The sequence below is a fragment of the Papio anubis genome, chromosome 6 (genome assembly GCF_008728515.1).
Source record: "Papio anubis isolate 15944 chromosome 6, Panubis1.0, whole genome shotgun sequence".
In the NCBI taxonomy this organism is placed as follows: domain Eukaryota; kingdom Metazoa; phylum Chordata; class Mammalia; order Primates; family Cercopithecidae; genus Papio; species Papio anubis.
In genome coordinates, this window is record NC_044981.1 from 95,704,766 (window position 1) to 95,730,464 (window position 25,699).

At 45.1% G+C, this 25,699-nt stretch overlaps 1 protein-coding gene across 2 annotated transcripts in view; it reads right to left on the minus strand.

The window, feature by feature from the left end:
* The window catches only part of SIM1 (SIM bHLH transcription factor 1), a 75,151-nt gene extending 49,674 nt beyond the window's left edge, over window positions 1–25,477 (minus strand). The window contains exons 1-9 of one of the 2 annotated variants that reach the window (XM_003897950.5): window positions 24,984–25,477; window positions 23,684–24,306; window positions 14,110–14,192; window positions 10,619–10,708; window positions 9,943–10,051; window positions 9,715–9,800; window positions 8,833–9,032; window positions 8,499–8,605; window positions 7,640–7,787 (exon numbers count right to left, since the gene is read on the minus strand). In XM_003897950.5, coding sequence (XP_003897999.1) covers window positions 7,640–7,787; window positions 8,499–8,605; window positions 8,833–9,032; window positions 9,715–9,800; window positions 9,943–10,051; window positions 10,619–10,708; window positions 14,110–14,192; window positions 23,684–23,858 — 998 coding nt within the window. In that variant the 5' untranslated portion in view covers window positions 23,859–24,306; window positions 24,984–25,477. Of the gene's footprint in view, window positions 1–7,639; window positions 7,788–8,498; window positions 8,606–8,832; window positions 9,033–9,714; window positions 9,801–9,942; window positions 10,052–10,618; window positions 10,709–14,109; window positions 14,193–23,683; window positions 24,307–24,766; window positions 24,945–24,983 lie in introns of those variants that run through there. The other variant, XM_017958153.2, reaches the window with a different exon arrangement.
* Between the last annotated feature and the right edge of the window lie 222 nt (window positions 25,478–25,699).

The window sequence follows — 25,699 nt, forward strand, 5'->3', positions numbered from 1 at the left end:
AATATACAAAAGGCTCCACTGAACACCATCAGAAACGTCAGTGTTTGGTGTTTTATGCACATTAAATTATAACTACTAGCATTGGTAAAGTTGACAAAACACTGATTCCAACTAAATTACCCTAAATATTAGGTTAGTTTCTTATGATCTCTTTTTCCACAAGAAACTAACCTATGTAAACACCTTCCACCCTCTCTAGCACAAAGAAGGTGCTCAGTAAATGCTGTGTTTTCTCCCTCCACATAGAAATCTCTACTCCCCTTAGAGTATCAAGACTACAGTGAAAAACACGGTGAGCCTAACCAAACTGCAGAAATCACCACACACAAACAGCACAAAACTTGGAGGTTTGTGTGTTGAGGGACTAGGGAGGGAAGAGAAAATAAACACCTAAATTTTTGGATTTGAGGATATAGAAAGTCAAGTTAAGGAGAAAACTAGTAATTCTCTTTCAAAGTATTTTAGTTGACATTACATAATTGGCAAGAGCTAATAAAAACAGCTAAGAAATTCTGAGCACCTGCTTTCTGTCAGATACTGTGCTATATTCTCTCTCTATATTATCTCATTTAATCCTCCACAAATTCCCAAAAGGTGGGTACAAATATCCCCATTTCATATATGGGGCAACAGAGGGTCAAAGGGGTAGCGTAATATGCTCAAGGCCTCACAGCTACTATGTAGCCGAGTCTTCATTCTAACCCAGGCCCATCTGGCACTAAAGCTCATGCCTTTGTTTCACAGATTGCTTGGAAAATGATACTGTGGGTGTTTGTAAAAACAAAATCACAATCCTACAGCAATACCACTTTCTGGAGATGGCCCAGGCTCAGCCAGACCCCAGAACATTGTCAATGCCCTGCAAAGTAACTTCTTTCAGTTCCATGATCACCAAGGAGGAGCCCTCTTCCCTGCCAGCTCCCTGTCCTTGGAATGCCAGAGGCAGGAGAAAGGGAGATGGGGTCGGAGAGTTTACTCCCTCAGGCAAGCCAGAACGTTAAATTCCTCTATTGACAGGCACTCAGGAATTCCAAGTTTCATCTAATCTCCAACCAATCCTTTTTTTGCATGAAGGTTTAATTATAGACACTAGCATTTCAACTCCAGTGAATTTTCTATGATCACCTGCTCATCTAGAAAGACATCATAGGCCAAGAACCGAGAAGGAAGTATTGGTTAAGGTGAAAGCAGTAGCAACCTTTTACTAAATTATGAAGATATGTATAATCCACCCCACCCCCCACCACACACACATCTTGTATCAAACATAACAGTGTTTCCCTTGTGAGTAGACTAAGTCAGGAGACAAAAACATGTTTTTCTGGAGTTCAAGTAAAGCCTCCCTTGAATTTCTCCATCCATTCACAATCACATGTATGGGTCCCTGCCTTCAAATAAGGCAGTGATCCATGTTTTTCTACAATGTGAGTCAAAGATCAAAACCCTTTTTTCCCAACAGCCAGACTAAGAGAAAGCCAGAGGAAAGTAGACAGCCTGGTCATTTAGTACACACCCAGTGGCCTCTACCCGGGAACTAAAGTGAAACTCCTGTGAATCAGTGCCCTTCAGGTCAGGGCAACAACAGAGGAAGGACTGGAGGCCACAGAGGCCTGGGGAGGGAGAAGTAGTTGGGTAGTGGCAATGCGAAGGGGCCAGAGGATGGCACAGCAGCCCGAAGAATACTGGGAAGTTCTCTATCCCAGGCCTCTGAATAGAACCCCCAGGGGGCATCCCCTGCTGCCATATATCCCCTCCATTCTCTCTCAAAGGCAGAAAAGGGCCATTTCCTTCCTCCCATCCCATCCCCATGGGGATGTACACACACACACACACCATGTAAGAAATACACCCCTGCCACAGCAGGCAATTTGCATCACATATGACTTGGTTTGCAAATCTACTGACATTTGGGTTAACTCTTTTGTTTAGTAAAAACATAAAATGTTAAATCTGGTCGCAGAAATAGAATAATTAGTAATAGCAATAATGTACTTGTGTAGTCTAGAACCAAGCAATTCACTAAAACACTAAAATGCTTGCAGGCTACATTTTCTTCTTACAAAATGAAAACGCCCTTAGTGAAACTTATGGGGGAAAAATGAGACATTCTTAATTGAATGTCATTGAGAAGACAGAACAGCTAAATTTTAGCTAGGAAAATGTCAATGTCTGCACACACTTGTGAAGCAACCACAAAGAGGCAGTTTCTTAATCTTCCATCGTGAATTCAGATCAAAGCCTATCTTGAAGTTTTGTGGGCTGAACGCTACAGGTCTCATTCATTCAAATCCATCCCTGTCTCTCAGACATCTTTCCTACAACCACCTTCCACTTCCACCCCTATACACAGAGAACAGCAGGATGCAGTAGGAGTGACACACCAGCTTTTAATTCTGGCTTCACTACTTATTCAGCATAACTGAGCCTCAGTTTCCACACCTAAAAATACGAAAAGCAATCTCTGACCCAACCACTGTGCAGAGCCATCAAAGAAGCAAGTCAGGTAACCAATGTGACAGCACGTTGAAACAGATATGCATTCAGTATTTGTTTAAAAAAATACAAAGTCTTTAAGTTCATAAAAGATGAATTCAAAACCAAATACAGATCCTTTTGATAAAATACTATAATAAGGAAAAAGTGTATGAAGAATAAGATTATTTAAGTGAATATTTAACTTGTATTATGTATTTCAAAAGACACTAAATCTCCTGGCTCTTCCTTTTAACTAAGTGTTTTGGTAGTTATAAAATTAGTATTAATACAAATATGTCTTCAATTTGTTTTTATAATCATTAAGTTACATGAAAGATCATCTAAAAAGAAAATTGTGACTCTGATGTTCAATATTATCTTAGTAAAGATTAAACACAATTAAGGATCAAATCTAATTTATGGGTATACGTTAGTGCATGATTATTATTTTGGAAGATCAAAAGATTAAGTCTATACAAATGCTCCAGAGAGTAAATTATTTTATATTTTCTGTAGCTTGCTAAGTGAAAAGGAAATTTTATATTGTTTGTATTTATATTATTTGTAATATAAAAGTGATTTTGCTAACCAGGAAAATAAATAACTGTATATGTTAACTATATATGTTATTGGTCAAGTTGTTTTAAAGTGTTCTCTAAAAACTGCTATAATAATAATAATGCATCACTGGTCTTTAAATAAGTAATTTTTTAAAATTTGAAAACCCAAATTAACTCAGCACCAATAATGTACTTAAAAGAGGAAAGCAATATGAACATATTTTAATGTTTGCTACTTTATGACAAGGATATGTCAGGTTTTATACTTACAGAATATGTTAACATTTAAAATCCTTTTTAATTCTAAGAACTACAGTGGTTCTCATAATGGTAAATTGTTGTGGTTAACATGGTATGCAAACAACAACAAAAAGTATGGGATCTACAGTAATTATAATATAGAGACCCTTTTTATTTTCATTGACATGAAGGAAGTACTGTACGTCACCTTTGGTATTTGGCCTAACTTTTCTATGAATTCAAAAGGGGTATTTAGTAGACAGCAAATGTTAAATACACTACCAATATAAATTGTCTCTATTTGTTTTGCTTTTAGTAACACAGAAATAGAAATTTTAACACAGAAGACTACTTCCTTATATATGTTCAGTGAATCACTCTAAAACACCACGTGAGATTTTCTAGGAAAGCAATGTTCCATCCTAAACGTAGAAAATAAATAAGCAGAGAAGCCGTCTTTGCTAAGAAAAAGAAGTTGAGATGTTAAATCTGTCTGATTCCAAAATTTCCAAATTTCTCACTAAATCTATTCTCTCTCTTTTACTTTCCAGACATAATATCAGAATTGTATTAGCTTGCAAGTCTTATTAGAAAGCTAGTTTAAAATACAGTGTCATTTAGAACCTTCTATCCTACGAAGGTCTCCTCACAAAATATCTATCAATCAGCCTAATTGAGATCATACACCAATGAGTACTTGATGAACATTAGTGGCAGATTGTTTTTAATGGCACCGGTAAACTAGCTCTCAACTATATTTTTGCAAGCTCTACACACAATAATTTTTAACACTTTAAATGTGTCATCATAAACGGTACAGTGGCTATGTTGGAAAATGCTATTCAAGGATGAAGCACCATGATATCTGTAGCTTACTTTGAAGTGATTTAGTAGGAAAAAAAATACACATTAAAAATAAGCACACATATGGGTAGAGTGAGATTTAAAGCAAATATAGGAAAATAACAGTTGTTGGATGTAGATGATGTGAATATGGATATTCATTTACTTCTCTTTCAACTTTTATATTTGCAAAGTTTATGTTTTAAAATATTTTTAAATAGGAATTTTATACTCTATTGGGTTATCTTTAAAAGTGGCCGAATATTTCTTCTTTTAAAAATATATGTAGTCTAAAAACATAAATAGAACCAAGACTGTTAATTTTCTTAGAAATTGTTTTTCATAGTTTATTAAGTGTTCTATATTTTCAATTTTCTTTACATTAAAAACTAAAGCTTTCCATCTGAGCTGGCTATGAATAATTAATAATAGTAATTAAACTCAAGAAAACATGAATTCAAGAAGACTCACATAGGTCTTTACACAGTATACTCCATATATTCTGGACTTTGCCCGACATCCTTGTTACTAGACACTAATTCCATTGACCTACCCTCTTGAAAATAACCAGAGAGTAAGGCTTGTCATACTTAACACTTATTTCAAAGCCTGAGGATACTCATAACTTATAAGAAAAATCTTTTTAAAATGTGTAAAGTAAAGCTAACAGGGTATGTGTGTCTTACAGAAAATCATGAACTGATTAGTTTTGTTTTGTTTTGTTTTGTTTTGGAGCGAGGGTTTAATGAAGAGCTATAGAAGCTTCACTGAACCTCAGAGACCCAGAAAAACTAAGGGAATTTTCAGAATTTAATCACAGTATCTTCTCACTCACCTCTCCAGATTTTCAGAACATATAGTGGGCATACAAAAGTCAGTAAAAAGCACTAAGGCATGTACCCCCTGCCTCTAAAATCATCCAGTTTTCCTATATGCCCTGTTGCAACCACTTATTAAAATAAGGTTACTAAATAAGTCTAATCATTGTTGCTTTTGTTAGATAATAACTTATTTTTCTAGGCATATTTTAACTTCAGCAATAAATCAGGAAATTAGAAAATTAATGAGCTTACGAATGTTGCCTCTACCAAAACATCACAACCTCATTTGACCAAGGCTTATTTAAAATCTCTACTTTCATGACATGAAAATCCCTTTAAAATATATGCTATTAAAACATTTAAATTTGGAAAACATCTGGCATGTCAAACTATTTGGGAGCTTGTGATTTTAAGTACTTTGTTTGAGGTGGTGTATTTAGAAAGAATTCACTTGTCATTCTCAGGCTTCATAGGGAAGTAGCCCTAAAAAACAAATGTATGTAGTAGTTCACTACAACCATGGAGAATCAATAGCCATCTATTTAATTTGCTAAGACAATGTAAATTAGTAACTTCCAGCCAGATGTGTGATATGCACATCAAACAAACTGCAACCTGTTCATTATGAAAATCCTGTCAACATACACAGAGCCACTTGATGACATTTCATCTAAAGCAATTTCCACATTTGCAGCTATAAAAATTGTCCTAAGAATTTTCATACAAGAAACTGAAGCTGAGACTCATAAAAGGGTAATCAATTTCAGCTTTTCATCTTGTGTGCTGTGTATATATGCTTCTGTGTGTTTATTTCCATTTTCATTCAGAGGTATAAAATGTTTTAATGTGCACCATGCTCTTTTTCCTTCTATTAATCATTTATTTATCCTCATTACATCTTTTTAAATTTGATGTAAAGTTGATCCTCTAATTCTACAGTTCTGAAGGAGTATGTAAAGTCAGGAATGACACAATCAACAGAAGAAAAAATGTACACTTATCTACTGGAAAACAAAACAGAATATTTCAAATGGCTCCAAACATAAATTAAGTTTACCCATTGGGAGGTCTAACTTGCATTTGGATCATTTATATGGGTCTGTGTGACTATATACCCTGCTGTTTGATAGAAAATGATTACTAACCACAGGCACCCACCAGAGAACAGAGTGTATGTGTAACGCTTGTGATGTCTCAGACATACAAAGTACCTTCTTAAAGAATGTCCGTTTCCTTTCCATGGTAAGCAGACGTAATTTTTCACCCTTTAATACTACTGCTTCACAGAGTGGCCTATTTTATGAATTATGCTTTGCCATTCTCTCTTGCATTTATTTTAATAATATGAACAACTGTATTCATAAAATTGATGGTTTTGTTTCATGAAACCCAAAATATTGGTAAATTTTCTGTTTTGTATTAAAATATAAAGCCTTCTTGATATTACAAGAATTATATAATATTAACACTGTTTACTAAGATGAAAAAAAGTAAAAGATTATTCTTAATTGTCAGCTACTATTCTTGAATGTTGAATCCTCATCTAAGCCAAATTCATTTTCTAAGTCTATTGAATTAAATTTTCTTATTAAACAAGACACAGAATAAATAGTCTTACTGCCAACTACTACATTTTTAATTTGGCAATTTAAAACAACATGAAACGAATCTAGTCCTCATCACCTATAGTATAGTCTGATTCCAAATAGCACCCCTTCACCAACTTCCTAATGTCTAAAGAGCATTCTACTAAGTGCCTGGTGTGTCAACACTTCCAACTTCCAAAGTAAACAACCTATGAGATTCCCTAAAATCACAAGAATTTCAACCTCTACCAAAAAAAAGGTGGGGGGAGCGCAACTGCACACACAAAAGAGTTCTTCATAAAGGCTTCAACCCTAAGCAACTAGACTTTCACAAACATTATACAGAACGTGCTTTCTTCACCAGCCACACACCAGGCCACGTGATCAACCTGCAGGGCCACACTGGTAACCAGAAACTATTATTGTTTCTAGCAAGAATAAGGCTGAAATGCAGGCCTCTGCAGCCTCCCTGTCAGTCGCGCCCGCAGGTGGCACCCAGAGCTCCGCTCCTCACTCAGTGAAGCAATTACACCCCGCGCGGGGCCTGGGCACCGGCCAAGACTTGCAGCGTTCGCTGGGGTCCCTTAGCTTCCTGCGAGTTAAAGTCAGATCCTCCTGGTCACTTAAGCCCCCTTTGTGGTTCAGGGGGAAAACCACTCTCTCAGAACTCTTAACTTTGATTGGAGACTCTGGTTAAAATTAAGAACTTCAAACCCCAGATTTGAAAAAATGAAACAGATGTCCTGTTTGTTAACGATAAATGCCTCCGTACGTCGGATCCTTTCCTCTCTCTCTCTTTTTCTTTCTGCCGCATTAAGTTTTATTTAATGCAGAGTTCGCTTAAAAGGTTAAGAGAGAAAAAGAAAGAGAAGAAAGCAAATATGGACTGTGATGGAAAAACTCCTAAATCTTTCTCTAGAATATAACGAAGAAAGCCTCTTCAAAAAGATGAAAGTGTTCGACCTGCCTCCTCTTGGCGCAGCCAGCACTCGAGGGTCAAAACGGCATTCCCAGTGGCCCGAGCCTTGTCTAACCCGGCTGCGCCGCCACCCCGCACTCTCGCAGAGAGCAGGGTCGCCTGGAGTGGGTGAAGGGGTCTCAGTCTTGCACTCACGTGAGGACATAGTTGACGCTGACGATACAGTGTGGCCTGGAGGAGCGGCTGTTGTGCACGATGGTCGCGTAGCTCTGCACCCATACCCAGCCTCCGTGTTTCGCCAGGAACCTGTAGTACTTGGTGGTCACCTGTCCCTTCACCAGCACTGACGGAGAGACAGGAGGCAGATGGTGGTGAACCAGCCTGCTCGGGACTAGTCCCAAATGCAATCCCTGGTGGTGAGAATTGAGGGCCCCCTGTGGGTCCTAATAACCTCACCAGGCAGGAAAGGGAGAGGACAGGCAAATTCCCAAAAGAATTGATTGTCTTGTTATATTGCATCGAGCCCTCCGGTCACCCTTATAGGGATGATACCGGGGTGGTCGGATGTCTTCACCATTAGCAAAGAGGGGAACACTTATAGCTGGGGGTTTCCTCCAGATTTGCTTTTCTAACTATGGAAGTAAAGCTCTGGGCAGCTGAACTCTGGCGCTCACGTTCCTAGCCCGGGAGATTACGCTCAAAGCAAAGCTGTATCAAAAGCCAGGCGAGTCAACGCAAGTGAGTTCCAGCCTTGGTTTTTGTTCATCTTTAGTGTGGTTCGCAGATGGGAAAAAAATACCAATAGGAGAATAATATACCTTCGCGGGGGACGGGGGACGGATTTCTCCCAGAAATGCTTCTTCCGCCTGTATTAGCGGCCCGCGGATGTTAGAGAATTAGGTGGGCCCAGTGTTACAGCAGCCTCTCAGGAGGCCTCACACACCACCACCAACCTCCTTGGGCTCCCACCTGTCCCCTTAAATCGTGGCTCCCCCACCCCCTAACCAGGGGAAGCGCCAAGTTTGCCTGGGTACGGGGCAGGGTGGCGCCTTACGCAAATGGTGCGCGCAGCGCAGGTGGAAGGTGTCGCAGCCGTGCACATGGTGGTACAGGGTCTTCTCAATCAGGTCCTGAGGTTCGTACCCCGTCAGCTCCGCCACCCTGAGGAGAGCAATCCCTGCAGGATGAGTGCAGGTGGGGGTGCAGGGATACCCCTCAAAACACACCCTCGACAGCCCTCTGAGACCTAGCTGTCCGCCCTCACTTTCCAGGGACGGTTCAGTCGCCTCTTCTGCAAAATGGGCTCATAGGATAAACGGAAAGCTTTCAGTCACTAAGCAGGGCCGCCCTCAGGCTAAGGGAAGCCCTTTCCGGCCCTGCCCACCCACCTGGAGTCCAGAAAGATGAGCTTCATGTCCAGGCTGGCGCGAAACATAAACATATTGCTGTGTAGCTTGATCTCCGTGACGGCGCTGGGAGGCAGCGAGTGGCCCACGGCCACCAGGCCCACGTTTTGGTAGCAGCCATCGAAGGGGGACATGTCCAGGCTGTACTGGCGGATCTTCAAGTAGCCGCTGCAGTGGATGACCTGAGGCAGAGGGAGAGGGAAGGAGACTCAGCCACAGTGAGGAAGAGCCGCCAAAAGGTGGAGAAGGGGCTGAAACATGTTGAAACTCGACTCAGCCATAAACGCTGTGCTGACCACGCCCATGCACTAAGGAATCCAGTTATTGGTGCTCTAAGGTGTCTTAAGAAAGTGACTGTACAGCCACACTGAACTCACCTGGGAGCTCATAAAAAATGTAGAGGCCTGGCCCCACCAACCCTAACGCATCCGAATAGCGAAGTAGGGCCCTGAAACCTGCTAATGACGTTCAACGACATTCAAAGTGAGACCCATAGCTTCGAACTAAAGCTCTGGTTTCTAACCTCTTATGTAACGCTACGCATAAACTCTTAGGGATCCACCAAAGTTACCCGCCCCTTCAGAGGCCTTACGAACCCTTAAGGCCCATCTCTACGGGTCACAAGTTCATAGCCACCGCGGCCATCCAGTATTGGCACCCAGTTAGACTTTGTCTTTAAGCATAGTCCCCAGGTGTTCACAAAGTTCTGTGGCCCTCGTGGAGAGTCCTGGCCTGCGGCTCCTCGACGCAAGCTGGGGGCGCCCTCGCGGGTAGTCCTATGGGTGGGGACATTCCTCCCACCCGCACGCGCCTCGCTTCTTGCCGCCTCTGACTCCACCCGGAGCGGATCTTCCAGCCACGCACCTTGTAGCCGCCACAGGTGAGGCCGGCGTTACGCTTGGCCAAGACGCACTTCATCCGCAGGAAGAAGGAGCGCTCGATCTCATACTCTGGGAGAGAGGAATGGAGGGAAGCTCAGGACGTGTGATACCGGCGGCGTGGGACGGCAAGCGTCTCTGCCACGACTAATTGGGGGAAAATCAGAAGCGGACCGCGATGGGCCTGAGCTTCGCAGGCACATGTCTACCTTACCCTGCACGAAGTGAGAGTGGTAGGGCTGATGGGCGGTGAGCACCGCCGTCATCTCGTCGTGGTCTGCCGGGTGAATGTATTCATAAATGCTGTTTCCGGTCAGCTCTACCTGTAAAGAGGAGGATGTCGCCGCCCCCGTGGCGGTGGAATGCCCGGTGAAGGGACTGAAAGATTAGGCCAGGGGAGCTGCAGGACCATGAGGACAGCAGCCAGAATTCTGGATTCGGCCCTGAGTTCTAATGCCAGCTCTGCTTCTTGCCACCTATTGCAGCCTATCTAAGATTCAGCTTCTTTGTCTATATAACAATAAAAATAGCAGTAATAATGATGATGATAATAATAGCAGTAATAGTAGTAGTAGCAACAGCAGCAGCAGCACCCTGGCAAAGTTCTGATAAAGATATCATGAAATAGGTATGTAACCTCCTCTCATGTTTTCTGGCTTACCACAGGGACTCAAAAAATTAGCCATTGTTTGGGCCTAGGGTGGAAGGTAAAGGAGAAGGGAAGTGGAGAAATGGAGAGACTCAGACCCATTTAAGAGTCTTCCTGCCAGTTGTGAGATGTCCAGCTCCAGGTTTAGAGAAGTACCCCCTACCCACAACCCAGCCCCCTACCCCTGCTTCCAGCTCTGGCTGTAAACACTGCAGGTGGGATATGTGAACCACTCACCTACCTGAGAAAGACCCAAGTGGACTGAGGCTGTCTCTGAGATGTACATGATCTTCCCATCTGGGGCTACCACGAAGATGAAGCCATCCAGGGTCTGGGGAGGCAGAAACAGAGAGAATAGAGAGCCCTCTGGGCCATCTGGAGAAATGCGAGCAGGAGGACAGAAGTTAGTGACTTTCAGCCCAAAGTGTAGAGAGATGGAGTGGAGCAGGTCTGGCAGGAAACAGGTCATAGAAAACTAGCCACATGAACCCTTTTTGTTCATTCTAAATTTGTAAACATCTGGGGCATGCAGCCCAATGGGAAAGATCCAGACTAATTGGTGGACAAGGCTAATGCCCTGTAAGACTCAGGATCCACTGAAATGAACAAAGAAAATACATCCATATCACACACACACACAGAGTCTCTGTCTCTGTCTCTCTCTCTCTCTCTCTCTCTCACACACACACACACACACACAGTTCTGGGGGGGGGGAATCACAGCCTACATATTCTATAATGAGTAATAGCAAGATTTGGGAATAGTCGTGTAGTAGGCATTGGTTGGTCAATATGGAAGGGCTGGCAGTCTAAAGTTTGTAGGCAGAAGAAAGCTGGCCAGTGACTCTGGAAAGAGTCCAGGAGAGGCGGCGTTTAGGAGATGAGAGGTTTAACAAGGAGCAAGTCCATAGAGTAGTGCCATAGGGTGTATGTGTGTGTAAGTTTACACTGATACATCAAACTGACAGGCTCTCCATGAAGGAAAGTCTTAAGATTTTCATGGTCTCTATCTTTGTGAATAAGGCCTTAGTCCAGGCAGAGACAAGATGAGTCAGACCCTGCTCTCAAGGAGCAGGAAGTCCAGCAGGGGCAACTGGCCTGAAGACAGATATAATGACGACACAGCTGAACAGACAATGCTGAATAGGCAGGCAGCCCAGAGCCTGAGTGACCAGAGGCCTGGGGGACAATCAGGCCTTAGAGGAGCTGATATTTGAGCAGAACCTTGAACAGAAGCTTGGACTGGAGAAGAGAGAAAGAGCATTCTAGGCAGAAGGAATGAAGGGGCAAAGTCTGCTGGGTCTGGGGATAGGACCAACCTAGTGTATTCTGAGGTGATGAATTTGGTGAACCAGAGACGGCAAAGGAGCTACACCTGCAATAGATTTTGGAGCTTGAAATGTCAACTTGAGAAACCCAGAGTTGCTCTGTAAGCACTAGAGGTCTAACAGAGGTTTCTAAGGAGAAGAATAGCATGCTTAGATGTGGCATTTGTTTAATTGTATTTTGTTTGGCAGAATGAAGACAGTGATCTGAAGAGGAAGTGGAGGGGAAGAGGAGATCAGAGAAGGCAGCTGCAGCAGAGATGGTCAAGCCTGAAATGGGGCAGTCAGAAGGGGAATATAGAAAGGCGAGAATCTAATTCAAAGATGTTTCTGGATATGGACTTCATTGGTGGCAGAGAGAGGTTTACTTCAAGGTTTCAGTGAAGGCACTAAGCAGAAGGTGGCATCAATAACCAAGATTTAGTGAGATTTTGTATGAGTAGAATTCTGGGGGAGGGAGATAATGCATCCTTGTTTTGGAGATGCTAAACCTCAAGTGTATGCAGATTTCCATTTAGATGTGTCCAGTTTGCAGTAGGAAACAAAAATCTGGAGTTCAGGAGGAGAGTCTAGACTAGAGAAACCAGTTGGTTTCATGTGGAGAAAGGAGTTGAGAGGCTGGTGTTGGGTGAGATTACCTGGGTGGCCTTGAAGCTGTGACAGGAGAAATAGAGCTAAACCCTTGGGGAAATTACAGAATTTGCAGGCCAACCAGTGGCGGTGAAATCAAAAGGGAGCAGGGAGAGAGAGAGAGAGAAGAATCTGGGAAATAGTGCTATTTTAGAAACTGAGGAAAGGAGACAATGTTAAATAATCAGTATCACCTCCTTCAGGTCTTAGTCCGAATGTCACCTTCTCAGTGAGGCCCTCTACAACCATCTCTTATTTTAAAAGGCACTACTCTTTCTTCCTCTCCTCTTTATTTTTCTCCATGGCACCTATACCACTTGGTACACTACACAGTGTACCTATGTGGGCTTGTAAAACTGCTCTCCTTAGAATGTAAACTCCATGAGAGCAGGGCTTTCAGTCTGGCCTGCAATTGCCCCCCCTAAATTTGCGGAATGAGCGAGCTCTGTTAGGATAAGAGATGAGCATCTAATTCTTGCTATCAAAATGTGGTGAAGCCAATGAAGAGCATGATGGGTGGGAGAGATGTCAAACTGCAGGGATGTGGGAGTGAATGGGGGGGCATTGAAATTGGGAATGTAAGTCAGTCCTGCCAGAAATGTGGGGTGAAGAAGAGGAAATAAATTGGCAAGAGCTAGAAAGTGTCAAGGACAGTTTGGATTTTGTTTTCTTGTTTATGTTCCTGAGGAAAATTAGTTGGGAATATGAAAATATTGGGGGAAGGACATAGAGAAATCTGATAGAAGATGTCTAAGAGTTAAGTGCCTTTCTAGATAAATTCAAAGGTGTGAAGGCCAGGTCAGTGAACGAATGCTTGCCCAAGCCCTTTCTTTGTCCCATGAAACTAAAATCTCCTTGGTGTCTTGGAAGGAGAAAGGTATAGGGTAGTGGTAGGAAAAGGAGCTCCTGTCAAGAGATGCCACTCAGGCCAGCCCACAGGGAAAACTTGCTTAGATTCCCCAAATGCTGCTTAGGTTCAAGGCCCCCGGGGGAAGTAGCTCCCAGTGGGCTTGAATAATAATAATGATGATGTTGCAGGGTTAGGACAAATGCAAAATCTAAAAATGCCACCGGGGTTTTGCAATTTAAAATATTTGTTCTGTGACTTAAGTAGGCAAAGAGCAATTTAAAACTGTGAGCATTACAAACCACAAAGTAATGGGAGCCTAGCATTGGTTAGACTCATTATCTGGGGGGGTGTATGTGCTTAAGCAAAGTCCTGCACGCAGCCTGGGCTGGCTTGAAATAAAGGGGAATAGGAAGAAAAGAGGGAACATGGGCACTACAGGGAGATAAAACCAGTTGCAGATGTAGCTGAATTGGAAAGGTGTGGGCTTAAAGCACTGAGAGAAAAAACAGATTCATGTTATTTCCTTTGGAAATTCTTCGATTCGGATGGTTCTGTGGCCTTGCCTCTTCTGCCTGATCTGGGGTGTTCCAGTTCCCTCAGCCCGATGGAGACAAATGGTGCCCCCTCCCTTGGTTAGGTTGCTTTGATGGGGCCTCCTTGGGCTACCTTCCAAACCCAACTTCTCACTTGTCTACCTTGCCTCCCTCTCAACCTCTTGAGGCATCATCTGCAAAAGCTAAAATTTTACTTTGCAGCAGCTATTGGGCTCTGAGAGGGCCTCGTGCAATCCAGATCCCTGTTTTTTGTTTTGTTTTGTTTTTGTTTGTTCGGTTTTGTTTTGTTTTTCTGAGAAACTAAAAGCCCAACTCAGGGCCAGACACTCAGACCCTCAAAGCTTATGTGCCGCCGGAAGACCTGCACCTGTACCTGGAGCAGATGGGAGCCCAGTTCTCGGCCAACGTTGTCCAGGGGGCTGGTCCGACTCGAGTGGCCCCACGCCTCGCCGAGCCCTGTGGAGACACAGAAACATCCTGTAGCCACTGAACCCGGACCTGGCAGGCAGTTTGGGACCAAGTCCCGCGACTGTATTACCCGAGCGAACACCAGCCCTTTGACTGGATACCATACGGGATCCCTCTCAATGTGGACAGCGGAGGATGGGAGAGTGTACATTTCAGTCCGTCCTCTCAGTTTCTCAGCAGAGGTTAGATTTCGTCTTCTAAACTAGACCTGGTTTCTCAGGGAGAGCTGGGCCCAGGCCAAGGGCCCCCTGGCAGGACTCCAAGTGGCCCAGGCTCCGAAAAAGCCTCCAACATTGCACCCCACCGATAACTTTCGTATAGGTTCACTAGTGTGTTTACGGGGGTAAGGGCACTCTGTTTCTCGCCCAAAGTTTTCATCGTCATCCTTTTCCCGGGGCCGAGCTTGTCCCAACACCCAGCGAAAGCCACTGCCAGCCCACAGCGACCTGAGACAACCGGCCAGGTCCAACCGGTCCCTGGCGGGCTTTCTGATTGGCTGCGGGGCTTCTAGCCACTCTCCTCCCCTTGGCCTCTGGCTTTAATCCCCTTCGGAAAAATTAGTTCCCTGGCGGATGATTTCCAGCCTGAAGTCTACCAGCGTCACTGATCAACCCATCTTCCTATTCCTTTCCCCTCCTAGCCCTTTGCCTTACACACAACTCATGCCCCCTACCCACCCCCCTACCACTAAAACCCGCACGGGCTTTTTCTGAAGTTAGTTACTTTGGGGTGCTAACAACCTTTTTGTAATATTTTCGTTCTCTTCTCGAATTGAGACTCATTCAACTTTTCTACGTTCCGGGTACTGTATTCTATTAACATAGACCATCTCTTTCTCTCCTTGGTGTTTCCCCATTAAGATCTTTGGAGGCTTTGCTGCAAACTTTCTCTGGTGATGCCTAAAAAAATAAAACGCTCAGGACTCTTGTGGCCGATTTTTAAAAATTTAATATGGAGTATGCTAGAGTACCCTTTTGTGGACAGAAAAAAAAAAAAAAAGAAGGCAAAAAAAAAAAAAACTTTTGAAGGCCTGTGTTAAGCTATTTATGGGTGTTATCTTTTTAATAGTGCTGCTGCTAAAATTATTTTAACTAGGTAGTTAAATCCTTTTATTCTTACACCATTAAACAAAGTTTAACATGACCTCCTACACCCCAGCCCTCAGAAAGGTGATTTACTGCGTTAAGGAGCAAATCACCAAGAAGTACACAATGATGAACACTGGCCTTGTAATATGAGGTTGGGGGCAGATATTTCAAAATAAAACATGGAGTTGGATTTTTAAAAGGTGTTGGCTAGGAGCTGCTTCCTAAGCAAGCGATCAAAGCCTTGGTAATGAGGAACCGTGAGCGCCCCTTAAACTCAAATCCAGTCTTTCTGGGTGTTTGCACATCTAAATAAATCTAACGATTTCCCCACCACTCTGCAAACACTGATGCTCCCCGCCCGCACTCGGGACTCCTCTACCTCTCTGGCTCCCGGTCAACTCCTCCCGACTCTAGCCTGCCCCAGTTTTCCTCCCCGGAGAGACTCCACTGCCCTGGTCCCTGGGGTCCTCCTGGACCATTCTGGGAGGGCCCCCGCCAGAGCCACCTGTACACACCCCTTCGCCTTTTCACATTTATCGCTCTTCCCGTTTCAGCCAACCTGTTCTTCGTTTCTATCACGACCTGCTCTTTTCTTTTTAAATCCCGGCTCAGACATACCCACTCAGAAGGAGTGGCAGGAGGGATTGGCTGCGGAGGCCACACGGGGGAAAGGAGAAAGGACCCTGTCGGGAAAGCCGAGGACGCCGGCGACGCTGGCCCTTGGGCTCTCTGGGGCCTACGGAGGCCTTAAACCCCAAAGCTTGGCGGGGACTAAGGGCCGGGGCACTCGGGCGAGCCCATAGCGGGCGGAGACTGCGTTGTGACTGGGAGCAGGTCTCGCGCGGCTCCCGGAAGGGTACGAAGCCTGCGCTGAAGGCCAACAAAACGTCTTCAAACTAACGTTTTGAGGGTCTCCCAAAGCGGCTGTAAGATACCCGAGGCGGCCTCCCAACCAGAATGATCTGAAAATCCCCCCAGGCTGGGCTCGGGATAAATACTCGTTCTGAACTCCCGGTGCCAGCCTAGGCTGTTTGTTGTTTCGGGTTTCGGCCTCATTAGTATGCGCCTACAAGGGAAAATAAGACTTCCCCACTGGTTAATAAACAACCCGTCCGGCACAGGTTAACAGGAGCCTTCCTCGCCCTCTCCTGCCCCACCCCCGCCACCTTTTAAGGAACCTTTTGCTTTCCCGGAGGTTTGCCTTCTCTTTCTGTTACCCGTAGAAATCTCACGATTGTGTCTGAGTTAATGTTTTATAAAGGACTGGCTACTCTCGTCTACCTGTCGGGCTTTCCCGATCTAATATCGAGGGAACCTCCCCAAGTCCCAGTAAGGGGTCCCCCCTCCCTAAAGTCTCGAAGTGGGGTAGAGACCTCCTCCCTGGACCCCCTCGCCTCCTGCCTTCGTTGACGCGCTCTGGCAAACCCAATTTCAGTTGGCGAGGGGGTAAGCTGAGATTTCGTTTCTGCACTTGACCTACCGCAGAAAATTCGCAAATCCTTTGATTGTCTGTTTAAAATGAGGAGGAAACCAGCTCCCTTTGCGGCGGGATTACAGTGGGAACAAGATCTAAAGATTCTCTTGTAATTCGGTGAGGCCGAGGGAACGGGGTTTTGCAAAGGAGAAAAGGAGCTCTGTGAGGGAGGCGATAACTAAATCGGGTTTTAGACAAAAGGATTTTCCTCAGCTAAAGTGGCCGAAGACAAAGGAAAACAGAATCTATTTTGGAAGATTTCCAAGATATGCCACATTAACCTTAGCTGATAAATTTTGCTTCTCCCAGGCCCCCCTCTTCCCTTAAAGTCTGGTTTATCATATTTACATAAGTAGCATTAGAAGGGATGTATCTATTATGGATCTAAAGGGCTAGCTCACATTTCCTGTGAAACCCAGGCAAGTTTCACTGTTGCTTTACCCTCCGTTCTCGGTTGAGCCATTTCCATTTAAATACCCCCTGACCCAAGGATTACCTCAATGGACTGACTGCACGGGTTTTGTAATTTCCTGAAAATGAGATTTCGATTTATAAAACAAGAAACCAATTAGTAACCAAATGAGGCGAAGTAGATCCACTAAAATTGACCTAATCCCACAGGCACCATTTAGGCCCGTTCTTGGCGAATGAATGATGAGCCCCAGTCTAGCGTGAGCTCAAAGCATCATCCAGCTGTGTTATTGCAAGCAGCAAAAATAAATTGATAGAGCTTTTCCTTCGGAATGAATTTCATACCCTTGACAAAATATAGATTACAGACCCGGCATCATCACCGCCTTCACTCAGACAGGAAAAGGAGGAAGAGGAGAGTGTGTTCTGTTTTTTTTAAATTTTTCTTTATTTTAATAAATAAACGCTACATCTCAATAGAAATGTATCCTCCTTGCAGTCCTTCCCGGGAACCTTCACCTCCTCAACTAATTGAGGTGCCTTTTAGGCAATGGAGGAGGGTGGACGGAGGCGCTGTTTCATGACCTGACCACGGCTTGGTGACTGAGGAGGGGAAAGCCCTCTAAGGCTGAGGCCACTGCGGTTCCTGAACAACTTGTCTCAACCAACTGAGTGTCCCTTGAGAGTGTGTAGGAGAGTCTGATCCGGGGTTGGGGGGTAATCCTGAAAACCCCAAATCCCATGTATCCTTCCGGGCCTGCGCATCGTCGCTAAATGAGTACTGTCCAAGTCTTCCCCGGGCTGAGGCGTTGAGTGGCCTTTGTGTTTAGCCTCCGGGCGCCTCCGCGGCCGGGCTCTTTGGAGAAAAAAAGTGACTGCAAATGGGTGCTACCAGCCCGAACCAAGCTCCTGGAGCAGTCACTGGCAGGAGGCCGCTTCACGCACCAAGGCGCACCCGACCCCACCTCTGGCGCTGCTGCCCTCCTCTGCCTGCGGCCCTCTACTGCCAAGGGGCCTGTGTGGTTGACCTGAGGGCATCGGCTAGCGCGCCGGGCCTGGTCTTGTTGCACGCAGCAGCCTGGACCCCACAGTGTGTGCCTGCACTCGGCAGTGCCCTGATCTCTCCTGCCTGCCGATCCCGGTTCAGAGACACCGCGGCCGCGCCCAGGGAATCCACTAATGTTACTGTAAATGTGGGGTAGAGGCCTAAGGTTACAGCGCTGACTCTCTCTCTCTCTCTCTCTCTCTCTCTCTCTCTCTCTCTCTGCGCCTTCGCGGAGCTCCAGCCCCGGAATTTGGGCTTCCCATAGGGATAGAGCCTGCGGGCCAACCTGGCTGCCCGAATTGGAGTCAGCCGCCAAAAGACTGCAGAAACCCAAGGAGCGCGGGGTTCGGCCAGACTAAAACTGGGGGCGAAATTCATGCAGGGTTCACGAGACAGTCCTGCGTGACGGCCGAAAAACGTCAATCGATGTCGCCCTGGGACTCCGTGTCTTCGAATGCGGCCCAGCTTTGGCGATGCCACCTCTCTAGAGGCCCGCGCTGGCGTGGCCAAGCCCAAAGTCGCAGGCGAATCCACTTCGGTTCTACTTGGCGCAGGGACTCGGACGATGGCACCTAACCCGCCTTCCCGGGAACTGCCCAAACAGACTGGATCTGGACCTAAGATTTAGACGACTGCTTGCCCTTCGGGGGCAGTGGCCGGGACGGCATGAGGGGCTGCTGCACACGCCTGCTCCAGCGGGACCTCTGATCCGGGCAGGGGGTGGCACCTGGGCCGGCCTGGGGAGTGAGGAGACTGTGCTGAGACCACGAGGTAGGCCCTTGGCTGGGGCCACCGCAGACAGAGGATGGGACACACCGCGCAGACCTGGCTGACTGCGTGCTTTGGACGGTGCGGGAGGCGCGACGGGGGCCTGGACCTAACTGTCCCCTGTCGGCCCTGAGCCGCGAGGCCGAGAGACAAGGCGCAGGAACCGCCTATTGGTGGGGCTGCCTGCGGAAGGAAGTTTACTCTGCCGTGGACACTGTTTTAGCACTTTCAGAGTAGCAGGACCATCCCTAAATAATTGAGGTTCCCCTTCCTCCACACAAAATTTTAAAATTTCACGGATCAGAGACTGGCAATGGGTGGCCCATGAAAATCATTAGATGTTAGCAAAGTACAAGCCTCATTTTCCTGAGAAATACCTGGTGGTACGGAGAAATGCGGTGAGAATCTATGGGCTCTCATTCTGTGTCCACATTTGGGTCTGTAAAAGCTGGAAGCTGCCAAGATTTCTTAGAACTGAACAACAACTCCCCTAAAATTAGATTTGTCCTTTAGAAATTCAGCCCTGTTTTATCATTAGATGAGTGATTGCACCCTGCTTGAAAGCATCCCACAATAGCTTATAATACCTGTTTTTGTTGTTGTTGTTTTTATTAGTGATCCCTCCCTTAAAAGAAAAAAGTATCCTTTTTTATTGATCTGATCTACAATTTCTAGCACATAAATCCGCCTTGCAAATGCTCTGCACGGAGTTTAGTTCTGCACTCCACATTTTAAGTCAACATCAAAACTGGAATTAAACACAGAAAACCAGCACGGAGCGTAAACTGTGCTTAAAGGCCTTTAAATGAGAAAAACTTCTGTAAGAAAATAAACATGGAAACCTAATGCTCAATCATTTCCCCAAGAAGCAAGAAAAACAGCCTTAAATCACCGACCCACGTGGGAAATGGGGCCTCCTTTTCTTTTTCAGTTCTCTGCCTCAAAATATATATATATATATGTATATATATATATATAGCCATTAAGGATTTCAATCTTCAGGTGAAAATTATAGAAACCGTCTGCGGAAGTTGTTTAATCACCCTTCTCTGTTGTAGAGACGACCTTTCCTGAGTAGTTACTAATTTCAACTCTCTGATTATTTTTATTTTTCCAAGACATCTTGTCAATGAAATGGCAATGTGATGTTACCAAGATTTTGAATAGCTATAGATTAGAAAATATATCTGATCCTTTCAAAGTTTATTATGAAAGCCACTACAGACCCAGCCAAAATTGCTTTATAGCTGGATAACAAATATATATCTCTTTGTAGTTGAATTTGTCGTATTTTGCACACAAATAAAGTCATGCTATTTTTTAGATCCTGTCCCTCTGGCTTTGATAATACCAAAAATTGGTACATTTCCATGTGCCTCGATTTTTTCTTCACAAGGCTACTTTGGAATATAATATGTCACTAATTGGGAGATATGAAGTGTTAGTGATTTCTCAATTATCTTTCCTAATTTTCTTTTTCTCTGAAATCTCCAACCTAATGCTTTATTCTTAATTATTTCAGGTACCCATATCCCATTTCTCTGTTCTCCCATTCCCGCATTTTCACCTAAACAGTTTAACTTCATCTACTCAGGCAAATAAAAGCTGAAACTTGCCCCCAGACACGGAAGCTACTAGACTTGGGAGGAAAACAAAAAAGTGTATTCGGCAAATGAAAAGGGAAGGGAATTAGCTGTATTTAAGGTGTATTTAAGGATATTTATTCTTTCAAATATAATTATGAAATGATTTTTGTTAATTTAACTTATAGACTTTTGGCATTACAGTGTATTAGCGATGAAATAGTATATGAACAAAACTGAAGTTTTACAGCAGTTTTATACCTACAGCTATGTCACCAGATTAATAATTATTTAGATTATATAACTTACAAAATTCATATATTACCTGTGATAAGACATTTATACCTATCTTAATCTCATCCTTAAAATTCTGTTGAGGACCTACTATGTACTAGGATGGCTTCAAGATAGATGTAAAGATGAATTTCATGTTCTAACAAATTCCATTTAACACCACTAGAAAAAATTACATCCATATAAAGTGATCAGTTACCCCAACTGCCTTGGACCCCAATCTTGTCCACTCTCTGCCTTCAGTCAACACTGAACCTAAATTTGGCACCCCCTACAGGTTGTGCCTGGTCTTGCGATTGTGACTATTTTATTGCTTTGAAAGCTGTTGTGGTGTTGTTGTTGTTGTTGTTGTTGTTGTTGTTGTTGTTTTTGTTGTTTAATATTCTCAAGAGCTGTGTTTGGGTTTTGGGTTTTTGAAGTTTGTCCACCGTCAAAATTAAAACCTCATCCCTAGAAGCCAGCTGTTCTGATTACCCTGTCTAGCTCACTGGGTGGAAGCTGAGGGTGAGTTATGAGCTCAACAGTAGCTGGAGAAACAAATGATGTGCCCAGAGTTCACACATCGTCCACCCCCTCCACCCCATAAACTCACACTCACCCACAGAAGGGAGAGAAAGGAGGGGTCCGGGGCTGGAAGGGGGGGGGGAAGGTGAGGGGGTTGCAGAAAGCACAGTGGCTGTTAAAGTAGCCAGAGGGGACCATCCTGGCCACCAAGAGGACTCCAGCGGAAGCCTTCATTGGCGCTCTCTTTAAAAATAACGAGAGGTTGGCTGTGAGAGTTTACTTTTTGTTCCTATTTATTTATAACGCGACTTACAATGTGTAGAGTTAGCACTTAATTAAGCAAAAAGGCTTGCTCTTTTAAGAACAAAAACACGAACAACAGCAGAAAACAGCCCGATATCCTCCCAGCTGCGCCTGCCCCGGATCTGCACCAAGCCGACTAGCGTCCCTGGCCGGGCGACTCCCCGGGCTCTCCCGGCCGGCTCGGTGCCTGCCCCAGAACGCCGCGTTGCTATTCTCCTCCCGCGATTACTCGCAGCCCCACAAGCAGCACCATATGCTGCTTCTGATCAAACAGCGAGCGACATCGGCACAGATAATTGACGAGACCGGCTGGAAATCACGCAGAAAGGGAGCCCACTGAGACCGCAGGGGCTGACAAATCACTGCTAATAATCCTGTTAGGAACAGTGCGGCCAGCGGAGTTCGCAATAGCTTTATTTTTATAAAGTAGGCGCTGACAGTATAAAAGACAACGAGATCTCTTTTTTAAATAGAAGGCAGTGTGGTATAATGGTAATTATCCCATCAACAATTCATAGCACAGTGTGAATGGGAAATGTGGTTTTTGGTATATAAGTTCCCCTTCTTCTTCTTCTTCTTTTTAAATTATTTATTTATTTATTTATTTGCTTTTCAGGTACTTTAGACTTTCATTTCTTTTTTCCCCGCGGTTTCCAGGGTCAGAGAAGAACTGTTCAAGGAACTGCTTTAGGAGGGAACGACTAAAACATCACTTGTAGTTTGAAGGTAGAACTGAACTATAATTTGAAAGTTTTCCTTTGGCTTGGAGCATGTTTTGCAGGCTTTTTGACTTAGATAATAACTTGAATGTCATGATCAAGCAAAGTGAAACTGCAAACCCAATAATGACTGTTTCCTGCCCATCCATTCATTTAATGGAAAACCACAAACCCCAAACATCTAAAATCAACAACAGCAAACACCTCCAGGGGTCAAATCAGAAGTTCTCATTTGTAAATAAACAGAATTCTTTCTTTTGGATTTTTGTTTGTTTGCTTGTTTAGTAATCCCTCTTTTACACTTCTGAATCCCCTTCTCCCAGCAAAGACATATCCACTATATATTTTTTAAAAATCTGTTTGTATTATTTGAATGCAAGTAAAGGAAAAGATGGGCAAATGGAAAAGTGTACTTTTCTAATAAGTATAAATGGTTTTATACAGGACACTGTTCTATGAAAGCTGCACTGTCCTCACATAGTGAATCTTGATAATCTAAATACGAGTTTTAAACCAAGTCAACAGCTCAGCTATTCTAACTTCTAGGCCTTATTGGACGATTTTCTCAGAATCCATTTGCCAACCTGACACCCAGAAGATATTTTCTAAGCGGGCTAGCCATCTTAATTCAATCTTATGTATTTTAGGACTAGCCTATTATCTTATAGATAACACCAAGCCCACAGTTGCAAATCATCAAGCTCCAGAGTTATTCCAGAATCTGCGAATGTCTTGAAAACTCAGAATAAATTTGCTTAGAATTTATTTAAGAACCTGAGTAAATTCAGGCATACTTGTTCACAAATATGCATGTTACCCATTTGCAAAACTTTAGACATATAGAGAAATTATTATCTGGCATATCTAGCTCCAGGTACATGGGTCTATCTACACCTGGCAAAAAATACAGAATTTGGCAGTGCTCTGGCTTTTTACTGGACAAAATTCTAACAAGAGGAGTAAAAAAGAAAGTCATGTTTGGATTAGTAGTACTTTCAATTGAGCCTAGGATCTGAAGTGTTGACAAAAGGACTGTTGGGCTGCTTCCCAACCAAACATATCTGATGGACTGAAGAGAAAGTATTGATGGGGAAGTAGAGGGAGCCTCGAAAAAGCGACAGAAATTCTGAGTTCAGTGAGGACCTTAGTGAAGTAGCCGAGCTAAACTTCCCTTTGCAGAATATATATGTAAATATGTATGCATTTCTCTGGTCACTGGTTTCGGCTCATTGCCTGGCAAATCCCCTGCCCCTTCTGCATTTGAAATTCCATCTGGTCAAAGTCACTTACCTTCTGGGAACACGACTCTCATTTTGAGATAGCTGGTCGTGAGTCTGATTATGGATGCTTTGTCCAGCTGCGAGGTGATAGCCGAAGGCAAAGGCAGTAATTTAGCCAGTTCATAAAATTCACTGTTTTCCTTCTCCCTCCTAGTCCGGGCAGCATTTTTGGACTTTTCTTTCATTGTGTCTTGTTCCCCCTTTCTTCTTACAACGTAAACTCCGCAGATTCATCCAAAACAAAAAATAAACTTTCAATTAGAGATCATATTTGGCAAAAACATAAAACATACTTTGAATAAAGAGGCTGAAGTATTTGCACCAAGAACAGTGTATTAATGGCAGTAAAAGACCAGCGGGGGTGAACGGAAAATATTTTCTTTGAAAATGAGGGATGCAGTATAGGAAAGTTGCTGATCCACGGAATTTGGGCAATCCTGGGGGTCCTCGGGGTATCAAATGCCGGTGGGACCCCTGAGGAGCCAGCCTTTTCTTCTACTCCGAGCTGCGAACGCTGGTCCTCGGAAAATCGACATAATAATCCCCGACGTTTGTTCTTCAGTCTCGCGGCATTTAAGGTATCTCCGAGCCCCTTTGGGAAGAGCAGGAACTCCAGACAACTCTTTCAAGGCCCTGTGAAGACAACAACATCAGAGCATAAGAGATCCGCGGCTCCACAACCACTCACACATTTGTCCCAATTCCAAAAACACGGCCGGAAAGGGACTCAGCGTGCCTAGCCAGGCGTTTTGGGTTTGTTTTTAAAGAACCGGATAAATCGGCAGCGAGACGGCCCCCTGCAAATAATGCTGGCATTCCCTGACCCATGCCAGCCACATCCTCCAGACCCCTGGGAAGTTGCCCAAACAACAAAATGCATATTTTTGAAGACCCGCAAGAGACCTTCCGCTGCGGGTCCCCGAGCCCGCGCCCAGGTTGGGTGCATGTCCCACGAAAGCGGGTTTCTACAATTCAGAATTCCTCCACGGCGCGGCGGGGGCCTTTCAGCTCCCGACCTTGGCAGATGTGGACCTTGGCTACCTCTTTAACTTGGGCCTTAAGTCTGAGGGATTCCTCAAAAAGTGACACTTACACACCAAGTCCCTCGGGACTCCCAAGGCGACCCAGCGCTCTGGCTGCCCAGCAGGGGCGGCAACAAGCGGGGTCCGGCAGCGCCAGGTTAACAGGTGGCGCGCTCGCGACAGCCCCTCGCAGGCGCCCCGGGGGTGGGAGGGGCCGCGGCCTCTCCCACACCGCCGCGGAGCTCCGGGGTTGCTGGTAGGGCGCGGGATGTCTTCTGCTTCACCTACCTTCAGTCCCCACAGGCGGCAGAGGGTTCGGGGGCGCCCATCTCTTAATTGTACTCATGCCTACCGTCCAACCCAGCGGCTCCGCCAGCCTCTCCGCTTCCCACCGGCAGAGAGGAGCAGAGCATTCCCGGCTCCCTTTTCTGGATCATGAATTGGAGGAGCGGTGCGTGGCAGAAAAAGGAGGATGCAAGCTTTGGGAAGAGTGAGGTGATTTTAGAATCCTGGTCCTCCGTAGTTGCTACGAAGCCAGTTCACTATTATTCCTAATTGGAAGCCGAAAACTGTCCCCCGTAACTTCTTTATAGCTTAAGGGTTTAGCTTCAACTTCACTCCCGGGCCGCCTCTCTCCCGCCCTCCCTCAATGCCACTCACAAGCCTTCTAGCCTCCCATTGGCCTGGCCCGGCCAGGGGCGAGGCGCTTATTGGCCAACAGGGATGAGTGACACGAGTCGGCCCCGCGCCGCCCTCCGCGCGTCCAGGCTCAGGGGTCTGGATCTTACTATCCGCTCCGCCGCTGGGCTCTTAATGAGCCCCGGGTGCGGGGTCGGCGCTGTCCGGTTGCCGCCGCTGCTCGCGGCCTCCTGGGCCTTCCCGACATCGTGTGCGACCCGCGTTCCTCGGGCTCCCTGGGGTCGGGTGGTTAAGCGCTCAGTCCAGCGCGGCGGCCCAGAAGAGCCGGGGACGTCCGGAGGCAGCGGAGGTCGGACCGGCTGGTT